General features: G+C 38.8%; 1 protein-coding gene across 1 annotated transcript in view; it reads left to right on the forward strand.

The window, feature by feature from the left end:
• SMC3 (structural maintenance of chromosomes 3) overlaps positions 1-25007 on the forward strand; it is a 311725-nt gene that overhangs the window by 219492 nt on the left and 67226 nt on the right. Inside the window, exons 18-21 of the mRNA XM_067156456.2 lie at positions 3150-3312; positions 3423-3608; positions 11378-11521; positions 17842-18057. Of these exons, the coding sequence (XP_067012557.2) occupies positions 3150-3312; positions 3423-3608; positions 11378-11521; positions 17842-18057 (709 nt within the window). The remainder of the gene's footprint in view (positions 1-3149; positions 3313-3422; positions 3609-11377; positions 11522-17841; positions 18058-25007) is intronic.

The raw sequence follows: 25007 nt of genomic DNA on the forward strand, positions 1-25007 counted from the left end.
CGTTGCCTTGTTTTTGATGGCCTTGGGCCGTCGCTTTCATTGCTCTCTTCAATAGTTAGGTCTTCATCCCCTATAGGGAGGTACTGGATCGTCAGGGTTGTCTTGAGGCTCGTCATCGTCGTCCTCTTCAGTGACGATAAGGGCAGCGTTCTGGCACGATTCCCCAGAGCAGGTAGCACACATCATAGATCATCTGAGCCCTGCTTTCAGGCAAGTGCAGCCACCTCTTCACCCCTTCTTGCATTTGCAAGAGAGGAGTTTCAGGAGCTCTGCGGGGGCAGGAGCTTTCCGACTGGTAATGGGGATGAATCCAGCCGAGGTCAGTTCCCAACCCCGGTTGGTGGCCTCTTTCTCCAACCCCAACCACTTTTGCACCTGGTATGTGCGGTAGTGGTGATACGACGCAGCCTCTGTGGTTGGGGCAAACGGGCCAGATTCGCTTCGAAGTTGGCTGCTGTCTTCACAAAAGTACAGAAGCGTACATCTTTGAGGGTGTCTGTCGTATACGTTTGTTTTAGTGGATCCTGAACCGCAGAGGAGCACGAGCAAATCCACATCCTCTCCAAAGATGATGACGTGGTCATTGGAGGTACTTTTTTTGCAGAGCAGTCACGGCGATATCGCGGTCTGCGTCTTCTTTCGATATTTTTATCTCAATTCCCTCGAGAGCAAAAGCAGAACAGAGATGCTCAATGAGACGAACCTTGTTTTTGTCATTCAAGAGCATGTTCTCTTGGGGGACTGTGATGATGGTCGATACGTTAAACACAGTTTCCTCTGATGCTGTAGAATACCGTCGTGATCACTCTGCAAATTTGATGCTCTTTTGGACGCCATCCTCAGGATACCCATCGAAGACTACACACACATTTCTCCCAAAGTGATTAAATATGTTAAATATGCTGTGCTAGCCCGTACCAAATCATTCCGATGCCACACGACTTTATGGACAAGGTATCCTCCATCGATGACAGTAAATGTTTTTGCCTGCACACTGACGTTCTCTGTGGCTTGAGTGAAGGCAGCGTAAAAAGCTGATTTTGTGCCTTTACGCATCCCTTTGTCGGAAAATAGGGCCATTGGATATGGAGCGAGGTCGTATGTGAAGTGGGCCTTCAACTTTAGGTCTGACTGTTTCATGATACACATGCATTGGAAGATGGTGAGTGGCTTGACATCGACTCCCTTTTTGTGGATCTTGATAGAGGTAGGCGTTGCCAAAGGGAGAACTTTTACTTTCCTAGAGTCGCCAACATTCCGAAGAGTTTTTCCAGTTCGGTTCACCCCTTTCAGTCCTTCTTCTCTGGCAGTGTGGCAATTTGTGGGGGCCACCTACAGTGCCACTGCTAATGGATACAAGTTTACCTATCGATGGGAACGGTGGATGGTTATTGAACCAGGCTTTCAGTTTTTTTCACGTCAGAGGTATCCCGTGCAGTTTGCGTAGGTCGCATATCGACACGCTGTTCACTTGTTGTGGAGGAAATATCGCAATACCCTTCTACCTCTTCACATATATTCAGTATATGTACCATCCCGCCCGTCCAACGAGAGAGCACACTTGTAGAGATACCTCTGCCATGCCTTAGGCCACCCTGGCTCTTCATTGAACGCATCAATACCTATTCGCTCGTCAAGTCAGTCCACTGACCTGACCAAAATTTGTCGGATCTGCAGATGGTGAAGCATCCTTTCGTGAACAATTGATGTTCTGTTGGGTCCATCCGGTCTTGCAGGGTGCCCATTCATCACTTTTTCGATACTCTTTTGAGCATATATCGTGGTAAGGAGCTGTTTTTAGGCCGCTCCCCGCCATGATATTGCCAATTGCTCCCATATATGATATCAAGAGGTTGAAGCCACCTAATCGTACTTCCACACCAGTCAATTCAGCACCGGGACAGTTTTGGACAACGTCCCTTCCTTTCATGTACAATTATTCAACTTACATACCTCCTATATGATCGTAACATGTTTGGCTTGTTCAAATCTCACTTCATGCAACAAAAAAGTGGTTAGGTACATTTCTGGAAAAATGCGATTTTACCTTATATGGGTGAGAGAACTACAAGGCTTACAGACCCTGCTCTCTGCTTAATTTAAAGCTAATTAAATTGCCTACAAATCATATTCTGCAAGTTCTACTCGTAGGATCAATGGTTTCGATGCAATTTCGGTCCGGAGAAGGTCTAAAGTTAAAATTTACAATTTTTGGAAAACGGGCCTATTTTCAAAGTGCCGTAATTTGGTAACCAATTGACCTACAGAGCTCAGATAGGGCTTAATTTGTCACAAATTTAATGCTCTTAAAAAACGTATAGAGTAGCTTTCGACGAAAAATGCATGAATTAGGAGATATAGAACAGAATCTGAAACAAGTCCAAAAATTCCGTTGTTTTTCGCGTGTAAAAGTTTTTCCACAACTTTTTGAGAGTTGCAAACTTGGGTATCCATAGCCCTAATGGGTCCAAACAAAATAAAAAATCAGAGGTACATCATGTTTTGCAAATTTAGCAATTTTTTGTGTTGATTTTGACTGGCCTACTAGCACAGTATGATGTTTCATTCTTCATTGTACTCTTATATAGAGAGCTGTTTTGAGTGTATGTACATCAGCATTTTGTTTCATCGCATGTATACTAAAAACATACCACTCTACCGAAAATTACAAGGAAGAATATCACTCTGTGATTTCCAGCAATGAAGAGTAATGAGTCCGATTCCCTCCTGTAATTTGAGGTAATTATAGTCTTATTTCTGGAAGAGTAAATGTTTTACTATTTCACACTACTGTATATCTTCCTTAACATGATTCCACATATTCTCAATAGGATTTAGAATACAGTGAATAGTGGGGAATCGGAAAAAAGGATTTTTATATGCAGTCCCTTGTCATAGCCTATGTTCAGTCTGCATCACAGGAGTCCTTTATATGTTGTTGAGTGACATTAAGAAGCTGTAACCTAGCACTGTTCATTTTGAATGGAATTTCTTTCTCATCCAAAAAGTGTATAAATAATTTTTTCTTCCTAGATCTGTTTGGCAATTTTTATTGACTATTTTTGTGCTATAAGGAAATCAACATTTTTAAAATAAAGTACTTCCTAAGGAATCACCTGAATACATGTTATATAATTTTTTTTTTCTAGAGATATTTTTGATAAAGTAAAGGCTGACATTCGTCTGATGAAAGAGGAACTTGCTGGTATTGAAAGGTACCGTATTCCTAAGGAACGATCTCTTGACCAGTATGCATCTAGTCTTGAAGCCATGAAGACAACTAAAGAAGGATTGGAATCCGAATTGCATCAGGTTTGATTTTCATCCATGTAGTCTCATGCTTGTGAATCTAATGAAAATTTTTTTTTTTAATAATCTAGTATGAAATGATTATTCTTGAGTGTTTTTCTTTCTTTGTATAGGAATTGATGTCGCAGCTGTCTGTCCAAGATCAGCTTGAAGTAGACAACTTGAATGATGATATCCGAAGGCTAACACAAGAAAATAAGGAAGCTTTTAGTATGCGAATGCGTCTAGAAGCAGAGAAGAACAAGTTGGAGAACTTATTGACCAACAACCTCATGAGGCGCAATGATGAATTAGTGCAGGTAACATTCATCAGTCATGTTATTAATTTTTGAAAATTTAGAAAGAAAATATTTCAGCTCCCTTTTATCTGAATGAACTTTGACTCCTCATATTATATCTCAGGGATTGTAATAAACAAGAGAATTCCATAGAACTTTGATGTATAATACCTAGCAATATGATTTTCTAGATTCTTATGAATAAAATTCTAGCAATTTTCTCTCTCATATCCATTTCCTACCTGTGACACTCTGTTGCAAAAATTAGCACAAAAATGGCTGGACGGATTGAACTGAAATTTTGTATGGATATAACTAAGGTACTGAATTCACCCTTAAACCTATTTTAATTCTCATATCCTTAAATGGTTTTCAAGTTTCTACCCACGCATCGGCAAACTGTACGTCAACACAGCATCATCACGTTAAGTAGGGCTCTATTACCAATTTTATTGAACCATCTCATGTGTTCAGTATTTTAATTTTCACTTTTAACAGTATTCAAGTGTTATTGCTCAGAACATTCCAGCATATTCTTCAACATTTTAACTGGCGCATTCGGTAGTCCGAATTATTGTAATGTGTTTTTGTCCTTGTCCTTTGTTTTTAATCTTAAAACTTTTCGGCTGATGATGTCTACAAGATAGATGAAACATGTTCCGTTATTTTTTAAATTTTATTTAAATAATTAAATAAAAAATTTAGTATTGTAAAGGTGGAACATTTGACCACACCTTTTAAGTATATGTACAACAATGCAGGCTTTATAATGAAATTAATTTTATGCATTCTCAGATGTTCAAATTCCACCTCAGAGAAAACATATAATAAATTTATGCAGTTTGCCATCCAGAAAAATATGAAACCTTGGCATTAAGAAGCACCGAATTTATGCTGTTTGGTTCATATAGGTTTTCCTTCTTATGTGAAAAGTGTATAAAATCCTCTTTCTTCCAAGATTTGTTTGACAGTTTCTCTTTTCATCATAAAATTGCATTCTCTATAAGATAAAGTAGAACATTCATAATCCAGCCTTGTTTTTTTTTTTTTTTTCTTTTCTTCCTTTCTTTCTTTCTTTGTTTCTTTCCTTATCTATCGAGTGTGTTTCTAATATTTAGATTGATGTTTTTGTAGCTCATATTGATAGACATGATAATGTAGCTTTTGGGTTTTTTGCCATGCCAAAGAAGACAAGGAGAAATTCTTTACATTTTGCAGAGATTTGCTCCACATTCTCAGAAGGAAAAACTCATCTGTCTACGTGGAAGACTTCTCTAACAATGATGGTTTGAATTTGAGAATACTTGACTGTTGGTCTATTGTGAACGGTACTCTCGTTCATCACCAGATGGCTGACTATGCGTTATGCCATCGTAGCTACAATTTACGAGGACAAGTGAATAAGTGTCTGCAATCAATTTGTATAATTTATTACATAAAGAATACACGCTTTTTATTGATATCATTTTTCAACATAGTCGCCCTGCTTTTCAATGCACATGGTTCACCATTTCACAAGCTTTCTGATACCCTCTGCAAAAAAGGTTTTTGGTTGCGCAGCAAGCCACTTATGCACCACTTCCTTCACCTGTTGATCGGAACTGAATCAGCAGCCTCTTAGAGCATTTTTAAGTAGACCAAACAGATGGTAATCCGACGAGGCAAGATCAGGACTGTATGCTCCTCGAAATGCAGTATCTAAAGAGTTCGAGCGGTGTGGGCAGCGGTATGTGGACGCGCATTGTCATGCAACAAAAGAACTCCGTCTGACAATCAACCTCTGCGTTTGTTGCAAATTGCAGATGCTTGTTTACCAGCATATCACTGTAATGTTTACTTTTCCCCCTTTTCCTGGTAATGTTCCAGGATTGGCCCTTGAGAGTCCCAAAACACTGGGAGCATCACTTTTCCTGCAGAAGGTTGACTCTTGAATTTCTTTTTGACTGGGGATCCGGGATGTTTCCATTCCACGCTCTAACGTTTGCTCTCTGGTTCGAAGTGGTGAACCCATGTTTCATCTCCATTGATGATCCGTTTCAGAAACGTTTCACCTTTGTGCTGACAGATTCTCACACGATTATGCTTCTGCTCTTCATTGAGTTGTTTTGGAACCCATCCCAAACAGACTTTGTGAAAGTTACGCCTGTTATGCATGATTTCATGTGCAGAGCCATGCCTAATGTGCATGTGGTTTGCCACGTCATCAACAGTCACTCGTCTGTTATTCAGGATTATATCATGCACTTGTTCAATATTGGCATCAGTTAGGGCTGTAGATGGACGCCCAGATCTTTCCTCATCCTTCACGCTCGTGCAACCCCTTTTGAGCTGCTCAATCCACTGGTGAACACTTTGCTGTGGCAAAACATTGTTTCCATATTGTGCTGAAAGTCTTCTATGAATTTCCACTCTTGGTACATCCTCAGACCACAAAAAATGGATTATGGAACACTGTTCTTCCTTGGTGCAAACAGAGAGTGGCACGGTCATCAATCTTTACATCGCAACAGCGCAAGCTGTACTGATCTGATAATGCTGAAACCTACCACAGACGTGGATAACGGTACCATCTAGCGACTGGTGAGCACACAGTGCCATAGAGCTAACCTAAAGACAATTAGAACAAAACTGCAAATACTTATTGACTTGCCTACATAGATCTTTCCTGTTTAATACATGTGATCATTGTGAAATAAAGTGCAAGTTCATCAGATGAATCAAAGTCTGTTGAGGGGAGGAATTTGGAAGAAGAAATAAATAAAATAAAATGCAACAAAATGTCTTACAAGGATAGAAAAATAGAATAGAGATGAATTTTTTTTTTTAATGTGCAAAAGGAAAAATAAGAAAAAAATGGGAAGAAGGACGTACTACAACAAAGTTTGAGACATGAGAGTGAAAAGAAGTAAGGATTAATACAGTAACGGGTGCATACTGGTTATGAAAATATGGCACATAGCCTAGAGTGAACCATCTAGTGATGAGGGGAGTACAAATTTGGAAAAAAACAAAATGAAATAACAATAGTGAAGTACAGGGAAGAGAACTACCTACATAAATCTTTAAGGGCTGGTGGCAACAACGTATTGCTTAATTGACAGCCAGTGTCCCTGTGTGTTTCTATGAAACATTTACTCCTCCCTAAAGAATCTTCTATCCCGTGGATAATCCTTGGATGATTGGTGATTATTGTTTTAAGAGGAAGTAGAAACAAACGACCATCCCCTGGAAAATCATTGCTGGTGACAGAGCTCAGAGAATCTACAGGTACATGTTTTGTAGCTGAAAATAGTAACTGTCATTTCAATCAGCTGTGACTTCAACAAAATACTTTTGGATGCTTCTACAAGCATAAAATGCACTAGTTAGGAGCAGAAGTAGAGGGCTCTTCTTTCAAGGCATTGATAACATAGCCACATTCCTACATAACCTGTGGGTTTGTCATCGTTCACTCTCAGCTGTGAAATGAGCAGGAAAGTACTGTATTTACTCGCGCATTAGGCCGCTTTTTTCTCCACTTTTACAGCCAAAAATTGTAAAGGGGGGTCCAATATGCCATAACCTCAAATTTTGTGCAGTGAACACATGACTTCAAGGCCATAAAGAGCTATAATTAGTTAAAGAACAGTGTAGAATGTTTACATGTACAAAACCTATGAATGTATTGGAGTTATACTGGCTATTTTCGTTGGAAGGCTGTATTTCTATGTATTTCTAAATGTTAAAAGTCAATAAATGGTGAACACTACTTTTAGGCCTACATATAAAAATAAATATAATCCGTTTTAGTTACCGTACTCATATCACATCATTCGTTCCTCTGATGAGTTTGATGTCGGGAAGGGCCGGACTTAAAAACTCGCTACAAAGATTTGTCTCGCTTCATACTCGACCCCATAGAGAAAAGGGATAAGGGTATCATATTATCACATTATGCAATATTGATACAAAATAACTCATTGGTCAGTTCAGCAGTAGGCCTACTACACAGTAAACCTGTTAACTGCTTTCATTTTAATTGTCTTGTGCAGCTAACTTCCCTGCTACCGGCGTGTCGTCATTCCAAGTGACGTCATCGACACTGCTACCTCGTCAGCCATGCACTGCAACTGCAATCAAGACCGAGAGCATTCAAGGTCCTGTCTTTTTGAACCTTTTAAAAATAGTTTTGTTTCCAACTGTAGAGTCCAAACTGTGTGAAGCTATTCCCAAATGGTTTCTGGAGATGGTCTCTGATATTCCCAGCTGGTGTATTTGTAGCAGAAGCCACTCCTTCTGAATAAAGCCATGTTGAAAGCGTGCCAAAGCACCAGCTGATAACTAGGGTATGTTACGAGTTGTATTTCCGAATGTAATACATAGTGACTGTTTTGATAACTGCAACTTTTGAAAGTCAGACCCTTATTTTTAAGTATATTTCATGCCTATTTCTCTACATTTATCACATCAGGATTTACCTAAACAGCTGTAAATGAGATATGAGACCACATTGTTTAGGTTAGGTATCGTATCGCCCGAATGGTTGCAAGCGTTCCAAGACGGAAAGAATAGAAATAAATAATAGGAAAGTTTGCCGCTTTTATGGATATCTACAGGTGTGGCGGTAATGTGTTTTATTATCATAACGTTTAATTTCGTATGTTTGTTGTCTCCCATTTTTTATTAAAGCATACCCTATTATGTTTTGTTTGGCTTCTCCAAAAATAAAGTGGGGACAGTAAAGAAATTAATATTATTATTTGTTAGGTACGTTGGCGAGTAAAAAAAATTGTGATTGGATTTTTATCATGTTTTAAACCTACTTCTCTCCCAAAAAACCCTATATTGGCCCGAGTTACGAGATATTAAAAGATCACTTTGTTAATGATCTCGCCTGCCTATATTAATAGGCCTAGCAACAACCGTGAATATTTCTTAACTAAAGTAAATTTGTTTCTTATTACCGAGGTAATGCCGCTCTTTTTTAGACAGGCCCCCAGTGGAAGGGAGTTGCACGTACCATTTTTACTGCAAATCAACCTTCCTGCCATTCGTAAATCTCTGGCAATACGGTACGGGGAATCAAACTCAGGCTCCCAAGAACGGCAGCTAATTGTGCTAACCATTACGCTGGCGGACATTTTTAACTGCAAAACACAGACATATATACATGACCGATGCGTGCTTGCAATGCGTGGTTCAGACACGAAACTGTTCACCTATTTGTGTGACATCATCAGAGCTGCAGTAGGCCTACGCTACGGAGGCAGACATTTCTTAACTACAAAACACAGATGTACTGCATGACTTTGACGCGTGTTTTCATTGCGCAAGTCGTACGGACGAAATTATTCACAAATTCGTGTGATGTCATCAGAGCTGCATAAGGCTTGTAGCTGCTTCAAAGCGGAATCGTTCTTTGATGAATTACGTTGGGGGGGGGTCTTGTATGTAAGTTTTATTTTTTCATTTTCTTCGTCTCGAAAAGCCAAGGGGGGTGTAATACGCGAAGGGGTCTAATACATGAGTAAATACGGTATGTGCTTGCAGACAGGAATAGTGTGTGTTCGAGAGGCAGACTTGTTCATTGCATTCTTGTGAATATTTAGCACGTCTAAGTGTACGACATTTATGCTATGAATCCATACTGGATGCTCTTCCGCAAGACTTGGGTTCTGAAGTTGAGGAGGACAAGGGTAACAATTACACACCAAGTGAACATGTTGATTCTGATGCTTCAGGCCAGTAAACTTAGATAATGAGCTAATTTCAAATTGGTGTGAAGTGAGTTCTGTAATATAGTTTTATACTGCTGCCTGAAAATTGAATTGTTTCTTATGTACAGAGGACAGACAACCTCCAGCAACTCGATGCGAGCATATCGTCAAGCAATGAATGGCAGGGAAGCAAATTATGGTTGTAAACAAGGATACCCATGCCAGTTGACCAATTAAGTTACAATCTGTATCAGTATGTTTTAGTAGATGTGTCCTCAATATTTGTCAAATTTCAAAATATTAACCTGTCATCCATATCTGCGTCAGAATTTTGTTTAGTTTGTAGAACTTATTATCTTCATAAATTTATACTTAAATTTGCTGCACTATTATGATAATTAAAACTCATTTTTATGTAGAGGAAGGTGTTATCTTTCTAAAAATTCCAAATGTTATTACAATCATTGCTTTTCCTGGCTCTGAAAAGATTTCAGAACCAACATCCTGTGATTTCTGGAGGGTAAGAAATTCAAGTATGGCCGTACCAATGTGTTAAAAGAATTTTTTTGACTGTAGTGTTACTGTATGTCCAGAATTCCTGTTTTATCTATGTAATGCACTTGTTCTCTTTAATAGGGAGTCATCTGGATAGGAAATGTCAAAACACAGTACATTTTGTTAGAACATGGTACTGTCCTGTAAAGTATGGGATGTCTAGTAACCCTCCTCTGCAAGGCTAGTCCATATGGTTTTTTCTGCATTTATGGTGAGGCCAAATGATATGCATGCTTGAAACTATGAGTATTAATGGACTGGCACAGCTCCTCACGTGTAAGAGCTGTTGATGCAGTGTCATCATCATACTATAGTTCAGTTCTTGTGGTCACATGAGTGAAGCGAGGTGAACAAAGTCTCGTTAAGTTGAAGAAACTTCCATCATAGTGATACCTTAAATCAGTGCCAGAGGTTTTGGTAGATGATAAAGCAAAGCAACCACATACAGATCAAAGAGCATGGTGTGCAAGTACACACCCTTGCTGCAATCCATGTGCGATAGGAAAAGCACAGAGATGTTTTTCTGATGGAAAACCTGATCAAGCATACCATTTTGGAGTGCTTGAACCTGGCCATCAAAGCTTTCAGGGCAACCAGCATCTCATCACTGCCCACATAGCAGGCCTTGGGACTAAATCAAAGGTCTTTTCCAGATCACTAAACAATAAGTAGAGTGGTTGCTGTTCTTCTATGCATTTTTCTTGGAGTTGCCGTGCACAGAAGATTATCTGTGCCTCTGGAGGCTTGGAAACCTCGCGGACACTCAGGAAGAATCTTCACAAAGACAGCCTGGAGATGACTAAGTAGAATCCTTCCAAGAATTTGTGAGCTATGAGCGATAGAGATATATCACAAGACTTGCCACAACCACTGTGATCAATTTTTTTGTTGTAATATAGTGATGGTAGTGGGATTCTTAAGGTCACCAGATACTTACTAAGTTTCCCAGATTAAAAGGATTAGTGTGAAAAGCCTCGTTGTTAAGGATAAGCCTCTGCACTGAATCAGCTCCTTTGGAATTTTGTTTGCTCCAGGTGCCTTTTTGGGTGTCCGTTTGTCGATAGCCTCACAGAATTCCTGATATGATGGTGGCACTGCCATCCAAGACTGAGGGGGCCATGTGGCACATTAGGAAATAGTTCATCAGCTGTGGTAGAGAAGCTATTTAAAAGAGTGGGGAAGCGTTTCTTCCAGCGCTCCAAAAGATCCTTGCTACGTCCTACATCTACTATTATCTGTGTGTCATATTCATGCCTTGATCTACCTTCTTACCTCCCTACACTTCCTTCAGAAACTAGCTGAACAAGTTCTGGGTGTCACATTTTGCCAAATCATTTTCTTCTCACTAACTAGACTCTTTAAAAAAAATTGAGGTGGTAAGTTGTAAGCTCTTTCTGAGTAATTCAGTCTTGTGCAGAACTCATGTAATTGAGTTATCACTAGGCATATTTTCCTACTCCTTCACTTTGTTTTATAGAGGGTACTCATATCAAATATTAACTATAGATTACTATTGCAGAATGGAACTTTATTTTGCAGGCACTTCAAGAAATCTCAGTTGAAGATCGTAAGCGTCAGTTAGAGAATAGTAAATCTGAGTTGCAAGCAATTGAAAATAGAATTACTGAAGTGAATAGAGAGTTCAAGAACATGGAAAAGAAAGTTCAAGAAGCTTTGAAGGCAGTAAGTATATAATTCTCATTGAAATATCTAATTTCACTATTAAAAAGAAATAATGAAGGTTTTTGTTTTTTTGTAGCAAAACAAGTAAAGTGATTGTGACAAGATTGTGAAGGAAATCTTAAAATTGCATTGTAAACATGGTGTGTACTTTTTACAATATACAACATTGTATTCTTTTATTGAAGTCAGGAATTATAACTTGTATGATGATTACTGACAATTGGACTTCAGTGAGAATTGATGGTAGAATGAGTTCTTGGTTCAGGGTACTTACAGGGGTTAAACAAGGCTGTAATCTTTCAACTTTGCTGTTCGTAGTTTACATGGATCATCTGCTGAAAGGTATAAAATGGCAGGGAGGGATTCAGTTAGGTGGAAATGTAGTAAGCAGTCTGGCCTATGCTGACTGCTTGGTCTTAATGGCAGATTGTGCCGAAAGCCTGCAGTCTGATATCTTGGAACTTGAAAATAGGTGCAGTGAGTATGGTATGAAAATTAGCCTCAAAAGACTAAATTGATGTCAGTAGGTAAGAAATTCAACAGAATTGAATGTCAGATTGGTGATACAAAGCTAGAACAGGTCGATAATTTCAAGTATTTAGGTTGTGTGCTCTCCCAGGATGGTAATGTGAGATTGAATCAAGGTGTCGTAAAGCTAATGCAGTGAGCTCGTAGTTGCGATCAACAGTATTCTGTAAGAAGGAAGTCAGCTCCCAGACGAAACTATCTTTACATCGGTCTGTTTTCAGACCAACTTTGCTTTACGGGAGCGAAAGCTGGGTGGGCTCAGGATATCTTATTCATAAGTTAGAAGTAACAGACATGAAAGTAGCAAGAATGATTGCTGGTACAAACAGGTGGGAACAATGGCAGGAGGGTACTCAGAATGAGGAGATAAAGGCTAATTTAGGAATGAACTCGATGGATGAAGCTGTACGCATAAACCGGCTTCGGTGATGGGGTCACGTGAGGTGAATGGAGGAGGATAGGTTACCTTAGGAGAATAATGGACTCTGCTATGGAGGGTAAGAGAAGTAGAGGTGGACCAAGACGACGATGGTTAGACTCGGTTTCTAACGATTTAAAGATAATTGGTATAGAACTAAATGAGGCCACAACACTAGTTGCCAATCGAGGATTGTGGTGACGTTTAGTAAATTCACAGAGGCTTGCAGACTGAACGCTGAAAGGCATAACAGTCCATAATGATAATGTATGTATGTATGATGATTACTTGTAGTACTTTTAGTACTGAAAAAAAATATATATACAACAGAAGGTTCCGTTACACTGTACAGATTTGCTGTTTTTCCCTGAAGAACATCTTTGTTGAGTTTGCAGTTAACAAAAAAAAACAAAAAAATTGACTTTGTATATTACTACATTCCATTATAATTGACTCTAAATTCTCCCTTCCCTGCTGTATAGTTTCGGATGACCTTGGTATAGAGTACTCAAGAGTTTTGCATATTTTTGTTTAGAGTATTTTTTATTTTGCTGTGTGTATGCATGTGTGTACTTATAAGTCAGTGGGATATTCTGAGCTTTCAGCTCTACCTGCCTGGGGTAATAATTTTTAACTCAGTGCTTTCATACTTTAGAAAGATCTGGCAATCAAAACACCACACTTGCCGAACAGGTTGACAAGTGATACCTCAAGCACCTCTTACATAAGGTACAGACACTATTGGTAGCCATTCCTCTGGAGTACAGAAGCTACCTGATACTAGCTCTTCCATATATCACCATTGAGGTTTGAAAACTGTTTCTGGCTCCAGGGTGATTGCTGTCTTCTGTAGATTTTAGAGTCATTTCCTCCACCGTAGATCTGCAATCCTTGCTAGGTTAACTCTTCTGCTCAAAACTGTTGTTTTCCACCATCTGACGCTTGGTGTTGAATCACGTACTGTATGGTCTACTCCATTACCATAGCAGGATATCTCCTGCCTCATGGATTATGAGGGAGGCAAATATTTGATCTCAGTCAACAAGAATAAATGTCAACAGGAAATCAACAACATTCCTGATACCAGCATACAGTAAAACATCAGAACGATGAGACTAGAAGAATACCTTGAAGGCCATGAGCTAGAGATCCAAATCGTCAAGTGGGGATATCCTTGGTTGTGTGGCTAGATAAAAGTGGAAGTGCCGACCATTTTGTACTCTGGACATTTACTGTTCCAGAAGAACTCGGAACAAAACTCACATTTGGTGGGTGTGGCTATCATGATCCGCAGAAATCTCAGAAACAGGGTAATAAGGAATCAGACTATCTCGGAGTGACCGGGCAAGTTGGCCATGCGGTTAGGGGCGCGCAACTGTGAGCTTGCATCCGGGAGGTAGTGGGTTCAAACCCCACTGTTGGCAGCTCTGAGGATGGTTTTCTGTGGTTTCCCATTTTCGTACCAGGCAAATGCTGGGGCTATGCCCTAATTAAGGCCACGTCCGCTTCCTTCCCACTCCTAGGCCTTTCCTATTCCATCGTCGCCATAAGACCTATCTGTGTCGGTGCGCCGTAAAACTAATTGTAAAAATTGTATCTCGGAGTGAATCACATATGCCATGGTTAAACAGAAGTAGCATATAGGTTATTCAAGCCTACACACCTATGGGTAGTTCCAAACCAGAGGCGGCAGAACAGTTTTATGAAGATTTCACAGCAGCTATCCACTCAGGAATAGAAAGTTCAAAGTGTGGTGAATGGGGAATTTTAATGCCAAGATAGGGTGTGATAAAGACACTGATCATGGAAAAATTGTGAATTTGGTCTTAAGTGAGAGAGACGAGAGGAACCATAGATGCTTGACTACCTCCGGAGTGAAAACCTCTACGGCATGAATACAGTATCTTCAAAAAGAAACCCCAAAGAAAGTGGATATGGAGAAGCCCTGAATGTAGCATTAAAACTGAGATTTACTATGTGTTCACTACATATTTGTGTACAGGAGTGTCTGTCCTAAACCAGTTTGAAACAGGCAGTGACCATAAACTAGTACGAGCTGGAATGAAGGAAGCTCATCCACAGGAATAAGTACTGAAGAGCTCAATCAGGAAATTGATCAATACCAGGAAATCGTTAGGCGGGAAATGGAGCTAGCTGAGCAACTCTCTGGGTTGAAACTGGATAACTTATGTTCCAGGATCACTTACAGCATCCAGGTGAAAATTAATGCCATATGTATACTGTTGTAACAAACGAAACCCACGAAGATTGGCCACAGCACAACTTATTTAGAAAAAGCATCCAACTAACAGAGACTCTTCTGCTTACCAGGAGCTCAGCAAAGTTGTTAGAAAGAAGTCTGGGAAGACTTAAGGGCATACAACAAAGAAACAGCAAAGAACTGGTTATTCACATCACTGAGAGCAACAGTAGCCTCAAAATTCTGAGAGGAAGAGCATCAGTGGCAAGAAGGACACTAATAAAGAAAATAACTGAAAAAGGAGAAATCACCACAGACAGGCATAAAATTAGAAGAGAAATCCATACATTCTACAAAAACCTTTATCAGTTCCTGAACCCTGAGACATAGTAAGTATTGAAGAAAAAATAAATTTGAATGTTAGCTCCAAAGAGCTGACAGACAAGCACCTGGTGATGACAGAGTAATGAGCAAAATGTTACAGCTTGGAGGTGAAGCAGCTCTCTTGAACAAATACCTACAGGAAGGTAGAACACCACAAGTTTGTTAGGGTGCCAAGGTCATCTTATTATTATAAAAAGGAGACAGTGCTGAGAGAGAGAGAATTACAGACTCACCAAACCAAACCCCATGGCACTACAGCCCTTGAAAGGCCTTGGCCGACAGAGCGACCGCTGCTCAGCCCAAAGGCCTGCAGAGTATGAGGTGTTGTGTGGTCAGCACGACGAATCCTCTCGGCTGTTATTCTTGGCTTTCTAGACCGGGGCCGCTATCTCACCATCAGATAGCTCCTCAATTCTAATCACGTAAGCTGAGTGGACCTCGAACCAGCCCTCAGGTCCAGGTAGAAATCCCTGACCTGGCCAGGAATCGAACCTGGGGCCTCCGGGTAAGAGGCAGGCACGATACCCCTACACCACGAGGCCGGCACCTTTACAAACCCTTGACCAGAATTCTAATCAGTCATTTAACCAATCAGCTTGATTCCTACCTACCTGTTGAGCAAGCCAGATTCCTTAAAAGATATAGTACTATTGACCACCTTCAAATTGCTCACATTCTCGTTGAGAATACAGTATCCCACTGCACCTTGTGTGCAATGACTGCCACACAGCTTTCAACTCCATTGAAACCAGGGACATGATACGTGCATTATGGAATGCTGGAATAGATGATAAAGATATTGATTCCCATAGGGAACCTGAAATATTTGTTCCGAATGAGTAAATTTATAATACCAATATAGTTGGTCCGTTATTGAACATTATAAATTTTCCAGCTAACTCATTCCTGGTTGCCAGCATTTTGCCACAGTGTGCTAAGTTGGGCTCATCAGTTGGTAAATAGCACACCTACCAAGACGCATGGCTAGTGCATACCGTGGAGGCCACTGCGTAGGCTACTTAGAGCCACCAGCAGTGCCAATGCACTATAAGAGACTGTCTCATTTTCAAAAATTGATGCCTGCCTGGCCATCAGATGATAAAGATGTTGATTCCCATAGGTAACCTGAAATATTTGTTCCGAATGAGTAAATTTATAATACCAATATAGTTGGGCCGTTATTGGACATTATAAATTTTCCAGCTAACTCATTCCTGATGGCCAGGCAGGTATCAATTTTTGGTTCTGATGCCATGGGCTATGAGTTGTTGCCCACCTCACACTAGGTTCCGTATGGTATGATTTAAGAGGAACATTCGGCACATGCCTCTTTGGTATCAGTCCCTCGTCATGCAGCCAATTTCGCACTGTTTGATCTGACACATTCCCATACTCGGCATCAAAGAATGTAGCTTGTTTTGGGGCCATATGAAGATGCTGATGGAATGAATCGGCTTTAACAGTGGGCCTACATTGTGCTGAAAGCAGCAAATACTGTTCCTGCCTGCAAGTTATTTTGCGTGGGTGTCCCATCCGTTGTCGATCAGCTACTATTTGTGGCTCCTTGAACGTTTTTCAAACTCTGGAGACATCACTCTGACTCGCTCCAACACAAGCAACGACATGAACTTATTAACATTTTTTTGCAGCAGCATCAAAATTCTAATGCGGTCAGTAACAGAAATGAGTACCCGTGCCATGTTTATCTCACTCCCACACATGCTGTCTATGTACCATTGACCTTACAAGTCATCATCATCATCATCATCATCATCATCCTAAACCATCTCCAGTTTCCTGGGTGTGGTATATGGGCCTCCTCCATCTCATCCTGTCCTTGTACCATTCTTCCTCCACCAGCTTGTCCCAATCATGACCTCTCAGCAGTCCATCGTTCTTAACTAAATCTATCCATTTCCTTCGTGGCCTTCCCACGGGTCGTCTTCCTTCTACTTTTCTGTCAAATTCCTTCCTTACAGTTCTGTTTACTGGCATCCTCTTCATGTGACCAAACCACTTCAGTCTTGATATCTGAATCTTATTGAGGAGAAAGCAGCAAATAGTGGTCTTAAACTGATGGACACAACAAATAGCTCCTATCGGACAAATATCAAAATTGAACTGACTAGCATCACTGTGTATCTCAGAGATTAGCCTACAGTGCATTCTGTATGTTTGAGGCACTGTGGCATTTATACTGTACCATGTGAAATCAATAATTTTTTTAAAACTGTATTTTCATTCTGATACATGTGCTCCTTACATCACTTACATTTTAACCTAAGTTGGGCCAATAACTTCATTGTTTATACTCTTCAGTAAACAATAATCTAGTTTGTCAAATAAAGGTGAGCAATCTAAATAATTGAAACTGTATATATTTGTACAACACTTCTGCAATAAAAGAAGACAATAATGAAAGATGGCAGTTTCAGTTATTTATTGCAATCAATAGGTCACTATGTTTTACAGCTTTGATGAACTTGGGAATTGAAGGAGAGATTTATTGCTAACTGGGAAATTTTGAGAGATATCTTCTTTCTAAAATGCAAAGCTAGTCTCTTTTAATTGATTGTGGAAAATACTTATATAGATTATGGAAAGCAATACATTATTGTACATTGTATATGATCAATATTGTTGAAATTTAGGAGTTGTCAGGGACACATGTGCTTTACATTTAAGTGTTTTGCGCACCTTATGAATCTGTTAGTAGATACTGTATTCCATTGTCATACATAACTGGATATTTTTGATAATTTAATTACATAATTTTTTTCATTTCAACAGCAAAAAATGGAGCAGGCAAGTCAGGATGAATGGAAAAATAAAGAGAAAGAAATTCAAGAGAAGATAGAAGAAGATGCCAAAGATCTAGAGAAAATGGCCTCGAAGCAAAATATGTTGCAATCAAAAATTGCTGAATGTACAAAGAAGATTCAAGACTTGGGATCGTTGCCATCACCTGACATCTATACAAAATATCAAAATATGAGCACTAAAACTGTAAGTTCCATTATTATTAATTTTATAATATGAATGCCAGTAGCATCAAAAATCCTTTCATGTCAGGCTAGACACTCATGCTACAGGTCTGATTTTGATGGAGAAATATTTGTATCCTATGTTATCCAAGATCTAATTTTAACCCAGAAGAAAAATAAATAACCACACAGCCTCATAAAGACATTGTCATACTAGGTAAATGCTGGGGATGTACCTTACTTAAGGCCACGGCCGCTTCCTTCCCATTCCTAGCCCTTTCCTGTCCCATCGTTGCCATAAGACCTATCTTTGTCGATGCGACGTAAAACATCTTGTAAAAATAAATATATTTTCTCGCTTATTAATTTGTAAATTCAAAGTCCCGATTCCCTTACTTATCACATCACAAATTTGTGCTATGAACTCTTAAGTAGGATCACATTTTTCCATCCCCAAAAATGCTCTTTGTTGCCCCTTGTGAATGGAACATGATTTCCAATACAGATAAGATCCCTCGCTATAGGAGGCAGGTCAGGGAAAGATGCATAATCACGGGAGAAGGCCTTGAATTCTTGAACTTCATAGAGTAAATTGTACCTTCAGGGAGCAAGCCTTTATCCTCAGGAAAGTTCAATTTTATGTGCCGATTAGCAGTGAGACTGCTGAATAATCCAGTTGGCTTGTTTTTGCTTGATTTTTGCACAGTCAAATTTTTTTGTGATATTTGAAGCCATTTCTTTTCATTTTTGACTCAGTTATAATTTATAACTGTTAGGTTCTTCAATCTGTCAAAACAAATTTATGAATAAATAAATTTAGAAACTACCTGGAAAAGAAATGTTGTTTCATTTTCAAGTATAGTTCTGTTACCATACATTTTCATTTTCAGGTAGTTTCTAAATTCATAAATTAGTTTCAACAGACTGAAAAACCTAACAGTTATAAATTCCAGTCAGAAGTTAGAAATGAATTCTGTGTTGAGTGGTACAGTGAAGGATAGTGAATATTTATCACGTGATAGGCTACCTATGGATTAGGAACATAATCTTTAGAAGCTGCCTAGTGTGGTGCATATTTGTCTTTTGATAGCACAGTTATTGATACGGAAAAAATTGTGAACTTGCTTACTAATAAAGACAAAATTAAAATCCATTTGGAATTGGAAAGACATCTGCATCTTAAGGCATAGAGTTGGTGCGAATGTTCAAACTCACACCTTCAACTTGATTCAGTCTTAACCAATTCCGGGTATTGCTGAAGTGTTGTTTTGTTGAAGATGGTGGCCAAAGTCTCTCCCACATGGGCGAGTGTGACCTCTGATTAATTCACAGTCGAAAAGTGTGACCAGAAAACAATGTTTAATAACCCATTAGTCCGAAACATAAAGCTTCATCTAACAGTTCAACATTACATTTGTTTTAGAGAGAAAGTGACCTTCAATAATACGTTGATACTTTTATGGACACCAGTGCAAATGTTTTCTTATTTATTCTCTTGTATTTTTCATACCCTCTAATACTCTCCTCTCATCTTCAGAAACTGTAGATACTGCTTTCACTCTGTCTGTAAATACACAGCGTGAAATATATTTATGTTGAAAAGAAAAGTATCGGGTGTTTCCAAATCCCTGTTTGATAGTTTTTCTTTGCGTATTCAGTGGCATGTTTTCTCATTTAACACATTCTGTTTCCATTTCTCCTGCAGAAATGTGTTAACGTTTTATTGTATTATGGTTATAGCCCTGGGATCTCCAGCTTTGTGTGGAATCTGAAACGCCTGGATTTGACTTACCATTTTAAAAATCTCATATGTGCCATAGAAACATGCCAAATAATTTCATCCCATCCCTGACCCCATATCAAGAAACAGGACTAAGAGGTAGACATACATTGGCTGGGATTTGAATCCCAGTTGCGTTGGTGAGAAACCACTAACAATCTCACTTAACTGTCCCTCTCCCCTTGTCGGACAGAAAGTTTTGACATTTGTAATCATCTGTATATAAAATCGTCCTGTCTTTACTTTTTAAATATTTACCTGATAAGCTTACTTGGTTTTTATACCAGACTGAACAAATAATAGCCTATATCGGGTTCAATTTGATAAAACTAACCTGTCAATGACAGGTTCAACAGCTATAGAGCATCCAGCGTTAAGAAAAGACTACAGGCCTTATGGACTTTTACCTCTATGGGTGTTACCCACTTTAGTTCTACATGTATATAAAAATTATAATGAATTCCTATCAAAATGTATAATTTTTCTTATGAAACAAGCATTGGTTGTGCGATACAATATTGAAGAAGATGTAAAATCATTTTGATATTTTTGAGTTTATTCTTTTAAATATCGTATATGCGGTTCAGTACACGGAACAGCTGGCCATGCTTGTCGCATTGCGCGCCACATTTCAGCGTCTGGTGCGGAAGTGTGTACAGCAGTCAACACGTGTAATAACTCAGCTTAACCAGTGCGAATCATCATTGGTGAGGTCAGTGCGGCATGTTTCCCTTTTCGTGTGTGTCACTCATTACAGTGATTGCTTATGTAAGGGAGATATTCGGTAAAGTGAAGTGATCGTCTTCCTGGGGCGCACAGTGTTTTGTTATAAATACAGTATATTGTGTTTCATTTTTCGTGTATTGCATTGCTTTTGGTTGTGTGTATCGTGTATTGTTTTTGTCTGTTTAGTATTTTATATAATCGATCAGCGAGTAATACATTTAAATTATAGCTGAACATGTGAAAAGGAGAAGTAGTGAAGTTGTCAGGAGAAAAGAACAGCAAATGGTGCTTAATTCATTTTCATATTTGAAAACAAAGCATCTGGGACGAAGTGTAAACTGGGTAGTAGATAAAGCCGCGAAGTTTTTAGGAATTTCAAGGTCTTCCGTCTTCAAAATAAGGAAGGAAGCCAGCGAAGGGCCACTCCAGAGTCCCAGCAAGAAGCGGGAAAGGAAAAAGTCAATTCGCAGTCATTCAAGATTCATTAAATACGATGATTTTGTCAGAAGTGGAATACGGCACACTGATCATGAATTCTATTTTAGAGATGAACCGCCAACTCTGAACACAGTCCCCACTTCCGTAAACAGCAACCCCGAACTACCTGATTTTAAGAAATCATACGAATAGGTCATTCAGCATCCTATATTTTATGTTGCGGAAGAATATTAAAGTTATCGTATTTTGTGATAAAAATGAAGCCCTTGCATCTGTTGTCACTTAGGAGTAAATTTATCTGAAATGACCTGAAGGATACATCACCGAGATAGAGATATCTCGCCGTCAGCTTCCTGTGTTGTAACCACACAGTATTTGCCTTAATAATGAAATGTTTCTGGGGGCTAATAGACTCAGCACTGCGCTCCCGTAAAGCAACAACGATCATGAAACTTTCTCAGATATAAGAAACAAGACAATCATTTCGGTTTCTGGACATGCATGTTGTCCGCATCCCTGCATGTTCAAACTCTTACTCTATTTCGAATGTTACAGTCAGTGGACTATTATCCTTAGAAACGTTATGGCAAAACGAAATTGAATGACTGTAATTTCATTAATGACTGGAGATAATCTGGCATTTATATTATTATTAGTCTTGCAACAGCTGTACCAAGCGATGTATAATTTTATGTCATCACTGTATTTCACAAGCAGTGTCAGAGCCGCGGTGAGTGCACGAGTATGACAACAGTTATTTAAACCTAAGAATTTCATTTCTTGTCCGTATTGAACTGAGAAGGATGATAGAAAACGGTCCACCTTTTCAATACAAAAAGTTATATTTTATTTATAACATGTATTTGTACTTGAAACTAGTTTCGACGCTGTGTTTGCGTCATCATCAGCCAAAATGGGAAACAGGCAAGCATGTAGGCATTTATGTTACACAAGGCGTTACATTAAACAATACACATCTTACAAGGAGATAAAAACAGGGACGAATATAGGAAACAAATGAATCGTTGAGAAAACAAAAGCTATACAAATTAAAAATAACCTTAACCACACATCTTGCAGTGCGAAAGTGTTCTTCTTGAATGATTCCTGAATGTAAAACACGCGCATACATTTCTGAGGAGCCAGCAGGCAGGACAAAGTAAAGTGAAACCTTAAGAGTTCTTCTGAGAAGAGTTCATCATTTTTCTATGTTCCGACTAACTAATGAAGTCTCCCTTGAGTTCCTGATAAACATACACAACAGGAAATTCTCCTTCACTCTCAACAATAGCTATAAAGAACAACGGTAAAATTTTAAATATTGCGCAGAGACGTGAAAGCATGATTTTGAACATGATATAACTCCTTCAGATAACCCAGTTTTTACACAAGGTGTTACATTAATTAATACACATCTTACGAGGAGATAAAAACAGGGACGAATGTGGAAACACGTGCATCGTTGAGAAAGCAAAGTTATACATATTAAAAATAAGCTTAACCACACAACTTGTAGTGCGAAAATATTTGCCTTGAATGATTCCTGAATACAAAACGCACGCGCACACACTTCTAAAGAGCCAGCAGGCAGGAAAAAGTAAGGTGAAACCTTGAGAGTTCTTCTGAGAAGAGTTCATCATTCTTTCTATGATCTGACTAACTAATGAAGTCTCCCTTGAGTTCCTGATAAACATACACAACAGGAAAATTAAACAATACACATCTTACAAGGAGATAAAAAACAGGGAAAGTTATACATATTAAAAATAACCTTAACCACATATCTTGTAGTGCGAAAATATTCGTCTTGAATGATTCCTGAATACAAAACACACGCGCACACATTTCTGAAGAGCCAGGAGGCAGGAAAAAGTAAAGTGAAACCTTAAGAGTTCTTCTGAGAAGAGTTCATCATTTTTTCTATGTTCCGACTAACTAATGAAGTCTCCCTTGAGTTCCTGATAAACATACACAACAGGAAATTCTCCTTCATTCTCAACAATAGCTATAAAGATCAACGGTAAATTTCATTTTAAATATTGTGTAGAGACGTGAAAGCATGATCTTGAATATAATATAACTCCTTCATTTAACCCAATTTTTTACACAAGGTGTTATATTAAACAATACACATCTTACGAGGAGATAAAAACAGGGACGAATGTAGAAACAAATGCATTTTTGAGAAAGCAAAAATTATACATATTAAAAATAAGCTTAACCACACAACTTGCAGTGCGAAAATATTTGCCTTGAATGAATCATGAATACAAGACGCATGCACACACTTTCTAAAGAGCCAGCAGGCAGGAAAAGGTAAGGTGAAACCTTAAGAGTTCTTCTGAGAAGAGTTCATCATTCTTTCTATGATCTGACTAACTAATGAAGTCTCCCTTGAGTTCCTGATAAACATACACAACAGGAAATTCTCTTTAACTCTCAACAATAGCTATAAAAGAGCAACGGTAAATTGTATTTTAAATACTGTGCAGAGATGTGGAAGCATGATCTTGAACATGATATAACTTCTTCATTTAACCACCTTTGAAAGTTTCTCTCTATATTACATAGCTTCATTAACAACCATTCTGTAGATGCACAAATTAATCTTGTAATCTTCATAGGTCCGGTATTCAGCTTGACAAGAATATAAAATAGGTATTAAGGAATACGTTGTTGAGAGTTTGGAGGTTGACTGTGCCAGTATTGGTGGTGTATTGTTGCAGCGTTACGTGTAGGGTGGGGGCAGGTTTCTATGATGTTTATTGCGGGACATAAGGCGGTAAAGCTATGGCGCGAGATGAAGAGGAACAGAGCGTGTTGGATAGTTTAGGTCTGGGCAGCGGCCGTTGTTGGATTAGGAGGGGAGAGGGGAGGAGCGGTAGGGGAGGAGGGGTGGAAGGGGGGGAAGTATGGAGGGTGATGTGGTGAAAGTGTGTGGCGTGACAAAGTATTATGCATGATTTGAAAGACAGATCTGTTTTTCGGGATATTCATGTTTTTGAAAAATTCAATGAGAAAGTTGAATAGGATCTTTGGTTTCTCTGAGATATCATTTAAGTTTAGGTTGGGATTGAAATATTGGTCTAAATGAATATAGAGGTTTTCAGTGACGTCTAGGAAAGAACCTTTGTTTAGAATATCTAATACCTCAAGATCTTGATTTATTTCAGTAAAGTTGTGCTTAAATTCTTTTATATGTAGGCCGACCGCGGAAAAACGGTTGTGTTTTATGGCATTGACATGTTCTGCATATCTGATTTTAAAGCTGCGTCCTGTTTGCCCTAGGTAAGAACTTTTGCAGTCTTGGCAAGAAAACCTATATACACCTGATTTAGAAAAAGGACTACTTTTATTTATTGATGAAGAGTTGTGTAGGATCTCTGTGCTTCTATTGTTAGTACGAAAGGCTATTTTAACGTTGTGTTTTTTAAAAACGTTAGTGACGTTGTAAATTTCTTTATTGAAGGTAAATGTGGAAAACGTGGCAGTGCTAGTATTATCTTTTATTAGGGTGGTTTTTGGGCGGTGTCTGAATTTATTGATTATTCTTTCAATAAAGGATTCATTATATCCATTGAATTTTGCTATAGAGCGAATGGTGTTCAATTCTTTATATAAGTTTTTTCTTGACATTGGAATTTTGAATGCTCAGTCTACTAAGCTATTATATGTAGCCGCTTTGTGTGTTTGGGGGTGTAGTGAGTCATTTCTTATAGTAGTGGCCGTTTGAGTGGGCTTTCTATAGATACTATATGTGAACGAAGAGGGGTGCCTGTTGATTGTTAGGTCTAGGAAGTTGATGGAGTTGTTTGTCTCTGATTCTAAGGTAAATTTAATGTCATGATCAATATTATTAAGGTTTATAAATGTGTCATCGACGTACCTAGCCCAAAATTGGATATTAGCAAATTTGATGTTATTGTCGATGGCGGTGTGCTCTAGGAAATCAAGGTAGATCTCTGCTAAAATTCCTGAGGCTGGTGAACCCATAGCCAAACCATCTTGTTTGTAAATGATCTTATCGA

The sequence above is a fragment of the Anabrus simplex genome, chromosome 1 (assembly GCF_040414725.1).
Source record: "Anabrus simplex isolate iqAnaSimp1 chromosome 1, ASM4041472v1, whole genome shotgun sequence".
Taxonomy (NCBI): Eukaryota; Metazoa; Arthropoda; class Insecta; order Orthoptera; family Tettigoniidae; genus Anabrus; species Anabrus simplex.